General features: G+C 61.1%; 1 protein-coding gene across 12 annotated transcripts in view; it reads left to right on the top strand.

Annotated features, from left to right (window-relative positions):
- Nucleotides 1-12,689, top strand: part of GSE1 (Gse1 coiled-coil protein) — a 421,270-nt gene that overhangs the window by 371,880 nt on the left and 36,701 nt on the right. For 8 of the 12 annotated variants that reach the window (XR_014237434.1, XM_082366844.1, XM_082366845.1 and 5 more), the window contains one exon: nucleotides 11,882-12,100. The exons of the other annotated variants lie outside the window; for them this stretch is intronic. Coding sequence is in view for 7 of the 8 variants with exons in the window: in XM_082366844.1 (XP_082222970.1) it covers nucleotides 11,882-12,100 (219 nt within the window). In the remaining variant the exon portion in view is untranslated. The remainder of the gene's footprint in view (nucleotides 1-11,881; nucleotides 12,101-12,689) is intronic. 12 annotated transcript variants of the gene reach the window in all.

Raw genomic sequence — 12,689 nt, 5'->3', positions numbered from 1 at the left:
GTCTTATAAGACTAAGGAGGACTTCCTTAGTAGGGGTGCCAGTCGCGGGAGCCTGTCACCTGGGCCCAGGGAGTGTATTTTAACCAAACAGCTGGTTTGCAAGTTGAAACAGGCAGGACTGCGTCGCCTTCCTCCTTGTGAGGAGCTGTGTGTGGTGTGGTGTGGTGTCCGTGCCGGGCTTCCCCAGCCAGGGCGCTCAGCGGGCCTCAGGGTTTCACGCTGCAGTTTCCAGCCGTGTCCGTGTCACGTGCAGCGAGCCCCCCATGGGTGTGTTCACACCTCGGGACTGATCTGTTGGCTACATTTCCAGAGGGGAGAGGGCTGGGCGTGAAGGCTTGACACATCTTTAAATGTTGCTAGATTCCTCCAGAAAGAGTTGCAGGGACTCGCTTTTCTGCCCACCTGTACAACCCAGACCTTTATTTACTCAATTCTGGGGTCCCCTCTGCGCCCCTCAGCCCTTGGCCTCCAAGGACATCCATTCTGCCCACAAAGGGAGGAGAACCCTTTGATCAGCCTCGGCTTTTGTTGCACCCACGGCAGGTCTCGGGTGTAGATCCGACTGCTCCTCGCCATGTGACCCAAGAGTCCTGGGGGGTGAAGCCTGGTACCTGTGAGAGCCAGTTCTGGCCTCGGCATCCTGCCTGGGGTGCAGGAACCTTACAAGTTCCCAGCTGGAGCTGTGGAGGGGGTTTTGTTTGTTTCTTTGGAGAAAGTGAAGGATTATTTAGGCCTAGGCAGTTTGCTGCTCAGCAGTTGGTGGACGATGGCTGTGGCCAGAGGAAGGTGGCTGGCTTGACCTGGCGTGTGGCAGGGATGGGACTAGGGAGCTCATGGCTGGTGGCTTGTGACTGCTTTTGCAAAATGTTACCTGGTGGTCCTGTTCTGAAGCCCACTTTGGCTGCAGGGTAGTTGGTTTTTTCCAGTGGGGCATTTTCTGATGTCTGGGCATGGTACATAGGGCTTTGAAGATGGCAGATGAGCCCAGGTGAGGAAACACCATTAGAACTTGGACCATGGAAGCACCATAAGAACTTAGTGTTTTACCTTTGACACCCTGGACTCCATTGGCCTGGGTAGAATATATTGGGGGAGGGTGTTAGTATCGGCGTTTGATATGTAAAGAATTCTTTGCTCTAGGCGTCTATAATCCGGGTTCATGGGTGCCAGCCACCTCTACACACACATCCCTGTGGGGTTTACAGATGGGCTTCTGTGAACATGGTCAAAGTACGTGCAGAATTCAGTGGATATGTTTTTCTGGGCAGGGGGTCTGGTGTGTCACTTGGAACCATTGTGAGAATGGAACTTTTGCAGAAGCAAAAAAAAACCCCACAAAGACATCTTATGACTCGAGGCAGGTCCTGGCTTTGATTCACGTGGGACCCAGCTGCGGTTGACAGGCGCCGGCATCACCCCTGCAGCTGAGGGTGGAGGGGTTGACCTCTTGCTGCTGAATCTGCTCGGAGGTGTTGCCAACATCCGTGCTGAGCATCTCGGCCGCGCGCACGTTTATTAATCTCCTGTGGACCCTGCTCGTCACCCAAACCCACATAGTTCCTAAGCTGGAGAGACCTGTGGCGTTGAGGGGCCAACCAGCCTGCGACCGTAGGGAGTGGCGGGGACTCTGGCGAGTTGGCAGCCTAGGGACAGACGAAGGGACCGTCGCCACGCTCGGGATTATGGTTGGCGGCTCCTACTTTTTCAAGGGAAACGGGAAATCTTCATTTTGACTTGAAACCAGTTTTAAGATATCATCCATTGATTCATGTTTAATTTTTTAATTTGTATTTTTTAATATTTTATTTATTTACTTATTTTGGCTGCACCGGGTCTTAGTTGCAGCACACGGGATCTTTGTTGAGGCATGTGGACTCTTAGTTGCGGCCTGCGTGTGGGATCTAGTTCCCCCACCAGGGATCGAACCCGGGCCCCCTGCACTGGGAGTATGGAGTGTTACCCACTGGACCACCAGGGAAGTCCCCATTGATTCACATTTAAACATGTCTTGACTTCAGGCCAAATAAACAGGTTGATGGATTAAAGGCGGCCCGCTTAGCCCCTGCCACCTGCTGTCTAGTCCCCCCACCCCAACCCCGGGGTACGGATGGGGAAACTGAGGCTCAGACCACATGAGGACCCGACAGGAACCCCCACCATGAGGTTCGGGGGAGCCAGGACCGGATCCCCATCTTCTGGCTGGTTTCCAAACGAGGATGCAATTCCTTGACTTAACTCCTGGTGGTCCTGCCATGTGAGACTCTGAAGTTGCCCGTCTGCCTGAGCAGGGGGCCAGGCATCCCCCTTCTCCACGGTGAATCCGGTAGGCTGTGCACTGTGGAGGTGGGACTGACATACCTGTTCTGCAGGCTGAGGACCTACTGAGTGCCCTTTGGGCCTTGAGGGTGCAGGTGGAGATGCCCGCCCCGCACAGACAGCTTTGTCAACACCCACTCGGCATTGAAGGGGCAGGACTTCCCTGGTGGCGCAGTGGTTAAGAATCCGCCTGCCAATGCAGGGGACACGGGTTTGATCCCTGGTCCGGGAAGATCCCACATGTCGGGGAGCAGCTAAGCCCGTGCTCCGCAACAAGAGGAGCCCCCGCTCGTCACAACTAGAGAAAGCCCACGTGCAGCAACAAAGACCCAACGCAGCCCCCCAGAATTAAAAATAATAATAATAATTTGTTTGAAGGGACAAATGCTCTTCTGTTCTCTGATCCTTTCTCCTCACCTGAGGGGCAGGGCAGGGCAGGAGCTGTCTAAACACCTAGATTCCTGGGCCCTGGGGCTGGGCAGGCCCCGTTCAGTCAGCAGTGGCCTCTGCTTCCTCTTCTCAATGCTCCTCAAAGTTTGGTCTCCCGGTCAGGTTTCTTCCCTTTGGGAGAAGGACCTGGCCTTGACCCCTGCCCTCCTGGCCTGTTTTCCCACCACCCGGCCCTGGCCTGCCGCTGCGTGGAAACTTGGAGGCGTTTGGCCGCCGCCTTCTGGCTAGGTTGGGTTCCTGTCCTTTGGGACCCCTGACCCCCACCTGCGTCCTGCACCCCGTGCCTCCGGGCTCCACTCAAAGGGCTCCTTTGTAAGGAGGCGGCCTGGTTAGCTCAGGGGCCCCGGGCACACAAAGGAGTTGCTCCTGGGGTTGTGTGCCCTCCAGCACGGAGCTGCCGGAATGTGGGATTCAGGGGGTGCGGTGGGCCCCAAGGTGAGATCTGTTCTTACTCCCTGGCTCTGTGCCACTTCTGACCCTCCCTGGTACCATCTGCAAAATGATGCAGCATGTAGGTGGGCGCTCACAGCAGCCTGCAGGATGGGACGTGACCCCTAGGAGGTGGGGGGGTCCTTCCCAGTGTCTTCTTTTTTAAAGGGAAATTGCTGGCACAGCCGCAAGGAAAACTGGATTGCCACCCCAGCATCTCTCAGCACGCAACCCCAGACAAGGGTATGACTCTTCCAGCCTCAGTTTACCCATCTGTAGAGTGGGGGTAGGGATGGGCCATGTGGGAGGCTCCTCGGGTGACCTGTTTGCCTGGGGTCTGTTCCTGGAGTTACTGTGAAGGGTCACTGGGGCGCTCTGGGCAAAGCCAGGCCTTGTTGTTGTCACTGCTGACGCCATTGTTAAGGACCGCCTCCGGGGGTCCGGGGCGCCACCCTTGACCCGGCCTCTCAGCCTTTTTTGTGTTAATTGTGCGCTTCCCCGGGGCTGCCAGCTTTCTGCCTGCCCCCCACCCCAGGCCGCCCGCCGCCCCCTGGCTGCTGCCCGCCCTTCATCTGCCCGTCCCAGGCTGTTCCAGACGCAGCGGCCGCTTAGAATAATCGCCCTCAAATGTTGCTGCCATCTGCTGCCTGACTTCCGTCCTTTGCATCCACCGGAACCTCCGGGACTCCCGAGTGTCTGAGGCCTTGAACCTCAACCCCTAGGCTGTCCTTGGAGGCCGCTGTCAGCGGGCTGCTCCGGGCGCCAACCCCGTGCCCATCGCTGTCCTCAGGCAACAGAGAACCCCTTGCTCTCCTGTCCACCCAGGAGCTGCCGCCCCGTGAACCAGCTTGGGGGGCCCCAGCCCCACCTACACCTCCCGGTGTTACCTGGCACCCTTGCCCCGAGGGACTCCCGTGTGTGGGTGTCTGTCCTGAACGCTCTTCACCCCAGGACCTGGATTCAGCCTCTGGAGAGCCCCCCCAAGCAGTGTCGCTGACATGGCAGTGCGCAGGCAAGGGGGGGCCCCTAAATGTTACCCGGCCCCCACCCTGCCCCTACCCCCCCATTGGCTGCAGCTGCGGGGCGTTGCTGAACCCATCTGCCGTGGCTGCCTGGGGACCCCAGAAGTTAGCTTTGCAAACAGCTCACGCCGTGGTGCTGGCTCTGGGAGGGGTGGGCTCCCGTTCCCATTGACTGGGGTCCTGGCAGACACTTTCTGCAGCTCGTAAGCTCCTGCCTTCCCCGTTCTGTAGTGACTTCATAAACGCTGCTGACCGAGAGGGCTGTGTGGGGTCGGAGGGGGGCGATGGCAGTCTCGTCATAAAATGAGCTGCCTTGTTACTCATTTTACTCCCCGGCCAGGGTCGTCTCTGGACACACAGGCTGGCCTCCCCCCGACCCCCGCCTCAGTCCTTCCCTCTGGTTCCGGGTCAGGATCCAGGCCATCTGCTACGGCCGTCCCCAAAGCCAAAACGAAATGGCTTTGGCTCGGTCTGCTGGTTACTGGGGCCTTAGCCTTGGGGAGTACGTCCAGTTCTGGGACTCCGGGCAAGAAAAGACCTCAGTCCCCTTAGAAACCTACAACCTGAGAGGGTGGCCGTCATTGAAAAAGAACATTAAGGCCTAAAGCAGGCCACCCGTGTGTATCCGGGAGCCAGAGGCCTTCCTGACTCTCCCAGGCGCCACCCCTACCCCCATCCCCAAGAAAAATTGCTTCGTGCGAGTGAGCTCAGAACACGCCGAAGGCAAATATAATAATGAATTTATTATGAAGCCGCTCAGGCTCCCGGGATCACGTGGTGCCCCCCGCCGCCGCCTGCTGGGGTCTCTGTTCAGGTGACCCCAGCCTTGTTAGGACTGCAGAAGCATCGCCCCTTTGGGGGGGGGGTGGCATGGAGGCCCTGAGCTGGGGGACACTTGTATTTGTTCACAAACATTTCTCTCTGCGGTAATGAAAAATTACCAAGGGGGGGTGATTAGAGAATCCAAGTCCAGATTGCGCACGCGGGCCTGAAACTGAGGCCCTGCTGGGCCCGGCCTCGTGGGGTGTAATTACCCGGGGTGGGGGGTGGCTGTCAGGGGAAGGGGGGCGGGTTGGTGCTTGAACCGGGAGCCAGCAGAAAATTCATCTCAGCTATTAGCTTGTAATTACAGAGCATGGAGGGAGCAGGCCTGAGGTCTGGAGCCACGGAAGAGCGGCGTGAAGGCAGCGGTAATTACGGGATCAGCGGGAGGCTGGAGAGGGGCTGAGGCGCGCTGATTAATAACGCCCTCCACCCTCGCGCAGAGCGGGGAGCCGCGCCGCGACCATGTTTAATGGAGTGTTAGGGTTCTGCCTCCCCCTCCCCTTTTAAGTCCAGCTGTTGGGAGCGTTCGGAGTCGATCGGGGTCTGTTCTGAAGCACCGGCGACAAGGTGGTTCTGGAACACGTCTGCCGAGCCGTCAGCCCGGCTCGTCCCCTCTGCACTTGGATATTTCTTCTTCGCCTTTTTCTTTTTTTTTGGTTTAAACTTTGTACTGCTTCTGGCCATATTAGAAACCTGGGCAGGGAAGAGGAAAGAGCATTGGTTAAGGACACCACACTTTGGTAGAAGGAGCAAAAGGGTGATGGCCTCCCTGGGCAGTCCTTGCTTCTAAAGACCGTCACCATCCGGGGGAGGAGGGGGCTGGAGATTCGGTGCATGCTGTTAGCCTGGTGGCTTTTCCTCTCCTGCCCTCAGCTTCAGGCACAGGGCAGGGGCTCTCGGCTCTGGATGTCTGGCCGTGGCAGCTCTTTTCTCCTGGGGGGGTCGAGGGGGCAGGAGGTGGACAGCAGCATGTGATGCAAATGAGGCGGCCAGGAGGCCACCTGAGCTCCCCGTGTGTCGGGCTGGTACAGCCGGAGAGGGAGCTCTGGCCCTGCCCCCAGGGCCGCCCCAGCCCCCGGCCCTCATCCATCATTGGCCTTCGTGCTGTGGAGCTTATTCCCAGCTGTTAGGATAATGAATTTACATGAGCTGATAATGTAGACAAGAACTCAGTCGATGGCCAGGAGCTCAGAAGTTAATAAATACCTCTCTAATGAGGGCGTGGGGGAGGATAGGGACCCCTGCGGGGCTTCTCGAGGGTGCAGGGCTGCCCGAGGCCCCCTCTCCTCTCCACGCACCGCTGGGGCTTCCACGGTCACGGTGGCACCTGCGGCGGGGTATGGGGCCCACCTGCCTGTGCAGGGCCGGGGGCAGAGCAGCCCTGAAGCGACCCCGAGCCTGTGACTGGGGGGGGCGAGGCACACGGCGGGGCGTATGGTCCCGGAGGCCGTGTTGATCCCCAGCAGGTCCAAGGTGACCCTTTACGGGGTCTCTGGGTCCCCCGAATTTGGCCTTTGTCCTTCCACGTCCTAGGTGCAAGGGGGCTGTCACCCCAGCTGCCGGTGGTCCCTCGGGGCCCCTGCCTCCCCTCCCCCCCCTCCCCCCCCATGCACACATGCGGAGGAGGAATGCTAATTTTAGACTCTCCTAACGAAGCTGCTCATTTGGAATTCTATTTTAAGTGACCTGACATCAGCAGAGCAGCTTTCCTGGCCCGAAGCTGCCCCAGAGACCACGAGTGACACCACGACAGGGACGCTCGCTTTGGGGGAGCCCCAGGAGCCTGGGGGCGCTGTACACGGGGCCTGTGCAGCACGTGCCGGGCTTTAAGGAGGGGGGAGAGCAGGCTCAGAGGGGGGTGGGGTGTCACTGGATGCCAGTAGGAGTGTGACGGTGACATTCAGGTGGCGGCTGGTCCAGGAGGGGCAGAGGGTGGACCTGCCCCCCAGAACCCTGGTCACCAGGGAAAGGCTGGGGCTGTCGGTGAGGGTTCGGGTTCCAGGAGGGGCACCCCAGTTCCCTTGGCTCCCGCATCTGCCCTGCAGGAGGCCCCGGTCTGGGGAAGACCCCATCCCCCTGTTGGTAATTCCAAACTCATGCAGGCAAGTTTGTCTCTTTGTGGGCCCCCCACTTGTAAAAACCTGGTTCGCTACAGAAAAACTAGAACATAGAGAAGTAAAAAGGCTAAAAATGAGAAAACTGATCCTCCTGCTGTCACCTGAAGACCCCCACCCATGGCCTTAAGGGGCCCGTGACATTTTGGAGTCTGCCCCGGGATTTGCCCCATGGCTGCTCCCTGCTTGTTCGACCACCCGTGTACCTTCCTGCCCAGCGCTGACAGCTGGCGGTCACAGCGTATCCGCCTGGGTCACCAGCTGGCCAGCCTGTCACATGGCCACTGGGCAGTGACCTCCACATCTGCTCCCTGGGCCACGGGGACCGGCCACTGGGAGTTGCAGGACGGCTTCGCCTGCCTCACTTTGCCGCTCCCCCTCCCCTCTGTCAGGAGGCAGCACGCGGTGCGGGCTGTGGGGTGGAGCAGAGCCAGGCCCTCCTGCCCCAGCCCCAGGATGGGTCTGGATCTGGGCCCTGACCAGCTTTATGTACGTGGGACACAGGTGCTGTGTTCAGGTAATCCCAGCCCTGCTGTTGACCATCTGTTGGCCCTTGGGCCCAAGCCTGGAGTCTCCCTTCTGTAAAATGGGCACAGTGACATCTTTCCCTTAGAGGTGATAGGATTTAAAGGTGGTGGCCAGTTCTCTAAGGAATGCGGGAAAGGAGAGGGAGGTGGTTAATGGCCTTGGATGGCATCAGAGGGGCCCGATTTGGAGACTCTGTGGGTAAAGAAGGTACAGAGTATCTGCAGGTGGTTGAACTTCCACAGAGGAAGGGAAATAGAGACTGAGGGTCGTGATCAATAGAGGACGTGGTGGTGGCACTCACTGTAGCAGTTACCTTACGCTGTGTAACAAGCTATGCCAAACCTAAACGCATTGGGATCCGGGAGTGGCTCGGCCGGGCGGCTCTGGCCCAGAGTCTGGTGTAAATGAACTGTTGCTGGGGCTGTGGTCTCATCAGAAGGCTCCCCTGCGGCTGGAGGAGCTGCTGCCGAGATGGTTCATGCTTCAGTTGGCTGTTGGCTGGAGGCCTCAGTTCCCTGAATGTGGGATTCCCTACAGGTACCTAGGTTGTCCTTACAACCTGGCAGCTGACCTCCCCATGGCTCAAGTGATCCAGGAGAGCGCAGGGAGGTGACCAGGGGCCTTTGATGACCTCACCTTGGCAGTTGCCTCGCTTCTGTCGTGTTCTGTTCAGTGGAAGTGAGTTGAGAGGTCTGGCCCACATTGAGAGAAGAGGATTCGTCCCCGTCTCTTGAGGGATGAGTGCCAGACTTGGACACATTTCTAAACCACTGTAGTCAAGCGTACCTGAGCTCTGAGTGTGTTGCACCTCTTGGTCTGGCATCACAGTTGGGCCTTGGACTGGTCAGGTGGTGTCATGAGTGGTGAGAACATTGCATCTGGGCCCAGGAAATGGGGTTCGAGTCCTAGATGTGCTGTTGAGCTGTGTGGCCTTGGATTCTCTGTGTGGCCTTGGGTCGTCTGTGTGACCTTGGGTCATCTGCGTGACCGTGACCGATCTTTGAACAACTCCTGGCCTCGGTGTCCCCACCGGTGCTCTGCTGGCCTCTCAGGGTTGTCTGAGACCCTGAGGGCAGGCCCAGGGTGGGAGTGAGTGCGGGGTTGGGGGGGGGGGGCGTCCACTGCTGCTGCGGCCTCTCGCAGGCCCATCACGAGGCTGTCTTGAGAGGTGACCTGACTGTCTGTGTGACCTGATGTCCCGGGGAGGGTCTTCGTTTCCCTGGAGTAGGGAGCCCCGGGGTCCCCCGTCAAATACCTCGTCTCCGGGCAGCCCCTCGTGGCGACGCCTTCCTCTAGGTGTTGGTCAGGACCTCCAGGGCCTGTGCGGGCCGTGCCCGGACGGGGTCCCCACAGGGTGGTGCTCCATGGTATACCACCACCCGCCGCCCCCCCCCCCCCCGCAAGAAAAGAAACCCATCGGTCCACTGAGTGTGGGTGCTGAGGGTGCTTTGGTCCCGAGCAGGACCCAGAGGACTTCTGGACCGCCCAGATCGGGTCCTGTGTGGGATCACGTCCTCAGGGTCCCCGCAGGCAGCAGGAAAAGGGCTCCGGTCCTCCTCTGTCCCGGGGTGTCCTGTGTTCACGCTGACCAGGCAGTGCCACTCATGGGTGTGGAGAGCTGGGCTGTGTGACTCCCGGCCTGGACACGGAAGGGGTGGAAGTGGGGGTCAGCGGCACAGATTCAGCAGGTCGGGTCCCATTTTGCCCAGCCTGACCTGTATGAGCTTAGCCAAGCCCCTCGCCCACCCGAGACCTGGGTTTCTGCCCCATCTGCTGACCAGTTGCATGATAATAACAGTGACTCCTGGGACGTGCCAGCCCCGCTCTGAAGCTTCCCACGTAATTTATCTCCTTGAACCCTCACAGAATTAACTTCATGAGGCAGACTTTGTCTTTATCCCCCATTTATAGACGAGGAGACTGAGGAGGCCCAGAGAGGCAAAGTAACTTGCCCAACATCACACAGCTGGAGGTCACAGAGCCGGGATTCAGGCCCCAGCGTATGGCAGCCTAGTCCACGCTAAGCCTGACCTCCAGGCTCCGTGGCCGGCAGCCCCTCCTGCCCTCTCTGTCCTCACCATCCGTGGAGGGAGGAGGAGGAGAGGGGGCCGAGGAGGGCCTGGGCCGAGCTTCTGGGACATGGCGTCCATCGGGCTCCACGGCCCTCCAGTGGCTGGCTGGGTGCTGGCTTGGCTGAGAAAGGACTCTTGTTGGGAACCTGTGTTTTCTAGTGACCAGCCCGCTGGGGCAGGGACCCTGCGACCCCCTGGGTTCTCGGGTTTCTCTGGTGGGCTTGCGGTGCCTGTGGGCATGTGGTTCCCACCCTCTCCCCTGTTCTTCCAGAGAGAGGAGGACATGCGGGGTCAGCCTCGGGTTGGTGCCGCCCCGGCCGCTCAGTGGGCCTGCTGCCGTGGGCCCTGTCGCCCGGCGTGGCGCCGCCCACGTGACCCGCCGGCAGCTGGGAGGTCAGCCTGGGCGCAGGGGCGCTTGTGCGGGTCCTTTATTTCCGAGGTGCGAGCCCTCTCCCGAGAGAACGGTGTTCCCTCGAACTCGTGCCTGCCTCGATACTGCCTTTTATGCGCCCCCCCACCCCATCCCTGCCGTGGCCGTTTACGCGGCCGAGCCCCCAAGATCTCTTTTGCTGCCCGCCCGGCGAGAGGGTGATGGCGGCCGCGGCCCGGCTCTCCGGGACCCTGGGTTCAGGGCGTGTGTCGGGGCCCGCGGCCTCTCCTGGCTAGTTCTGGGGGCAGCGGGGGGGCAGGGCAGGTCTCAGGGGCCCACCCCTGCCTGGCCACCGGTGGGGGTCCCCAGTGCTCACCTGGCTACCCACGGGCACAGGCATGGAAGCAAGTTAGACTCGAGTTGGACTGGATGCAGAGTGCCGCAGAGGTGGGCTGGGCTCGGGGGGCTGCGGAGAGCCCCTGGGGGTGGGGGCTGTGGCCTGGGGGCAGCACACGTTCCTGCCCTGTCATCTTCTGGGACGCTCTGTGCTTGTGCCCTCTCACCCCTCCCATGACTCTCAGGACCCCTCCCCAGCTGACCCCGAGTGCTCCCTGGAGCTGCCCCGCCTAGGTCTCCGTCTGGGGCTTCGCAAGTTTGTTTACCTCTCCCTGCACACAGCCCGTTGCCCCTGCCACCCGCGAGGCCGTGCGCCTTGATTTACGCCTCTCGAATGTACCCACGGTGAGGGAGCGGGGATGCAGCAGGTGCCCGAGAGGGCAGGAGAAGTTAACGGAAGACTTATTTGTGGCACCGCTCACGCCCGCCCGCCAGGGAGCCCGCCGTTATCAGTGGGGCGCGTGAAGGTTGAGCCTCCTCAGGACCTGAAAGGCCGGGGGCTCGTGGGAAGGCATCTGCTGTCACTCCTGGCGGGTGGCGGCTCCTTGGCCAGCGTGGCACCTGACCCTGGACCCCCGTGGGAAGGGGGGCTTCCCCCGGACAGCGGTTTAGACCTGCGGTCGCGGGTCTTTTAGCATCTAGGCGGGGTTTGCGCCGGGCGAGACCGCAGCAGGGTCTGCAGGTGGCTGTGTTCTCTGCCTGCGTCTGTCCCCGGAGGCACCTTCTCAGTGCAGACCCGCTGGGTCCCTGTGGCCTTGGGGTTCCAGGGGGGACGGTAGCGGCACAGCAGGGCTCTGGGCGACCCCGGGTCTGTGCTGCCTGCCAGCACGAGCGTGTTCGCTTTTCTGGAAGGAAAAGGACGTGCTCCTTCAGTCCTCCAGAGCGGTGTGCTGAAGGCCTGGCAGGAGTGTGTTCGTCTTCGTGATCGTCAGTGGTTCAGCCCTTTCCCTTTCCCCTGGCGTTCTTCTCTTTCTTGCGAGGACACCGGCCCCGCGCCTTGGTCTCCGTCCCCCACGCCCGTCGGGATGCTCTCAGATCTTCCGGGCTGTCCTGGAGAGGTTGTCGGCTTGGGCCGGACGAGCCGTTCGGTATCTGCACTCACCGGGGTCCTGGGCACACCGGCTCTTTGCTTACGGAGCCGAGAGGGTGGGGTGCCCTCTGGACGCCGGGGTTGCGGCCCCGTTCTCTGCGCAGCACTGGCTCTGTTCCGTCTCTCCTGTCCTGCCGGGGCCGCCGGCTCTGCTCCCTTTCCCCGCATGCCGCCCGCTGGCACCAGACCCCCGGGCCGCGCGGACCCCGCTCTGGTGCCGGGCCCTCCTGCTCTCTGGGTGACTTCTGGTTCTTCTTTTCCTGTTTTAGGCATGAGCCATGAGCCCAAGTCCCCTTCACTAGGGATGCTTTCCACCGCGACCAGGACCACCGCCACCGTCAACCCCCTCACCCCCTCGCCGCTCAATGGCGCCCTGGTGCCCAGCGGCAGCCCCGCCACCAGCAGCGCGCTGTCGGCCCAGGCCGCGCCGTCCTCCAGCTTTGCTGCCGCGCTGCGCAAGCTCGCCAAACAGGCGGAGGAGCCCAGAGGTAAGAGGCGCGCCCGCCGGGCGGCTCCACGAGGCGGGGGAGAGAGCGGCCCCTTCCTTCCTGCCCAGGCCTCGCGGCTCCTGCGCTGGGGCGGGGGGAAGCAGCCGGTCCCACGAGCCGCCGCTCCGCACGTTCACGGGGCTCCGGGGGCGGGGCCGCTCCCGCCCACGTGCTTGCACGCCCGCGTCTATTGCTGGTTTTTCTCGTGCTGCTTCGTCCTGGCGGGGACCGCATTGTCTGACCCCAACCTGTCCGGTGAGCCCACCGGCCCCAGCAGCTCTGCTTGGCTCCTGCTTCCCGCGCTCTCTACTGTTCTGTCCTTCTTTGGCTGTAGGACCACCGAGGGGGCATCCGGCAGCTGTGGCTTCAAGAGGGTGGATGTGCTGGGCCCCGATTCATCCCTCAGGAGCCCCCAGCCTGCCCCAGGGGCCTCTCCCCAGGTGGCATGTTTCCCAGGAGACCGGGAGCTCCGGGCCTTGATACCCCCTCCAGACGTGGCAGGGAGCACGGTCTCTGGAAACCCTCTTTATCCCGAGTGCCCCAAAGTGGGGGAACTGCTTAACCCCTCCAAGGCAGGGGTCTTGTGGTG

The sequence above is a fragment of the Balaenoptera borealis genome, assembly GCF_965194805.1.
Source record: "Balaenoptera borealis genome assembly, chromosome: 19".
NCBI classification, from domain to species: Eukaryota; Metazoa; Chordata; class Mammalia; order Artiodactyla; family Balaenopteridae; genus Balaenoptera; species Balaenoptera borealis.
The sequence above is the reverse complement of the archived record's forward strand: the minus strand, read 5'-3'. Positions and strand labels throughout refer to the sequence as shown.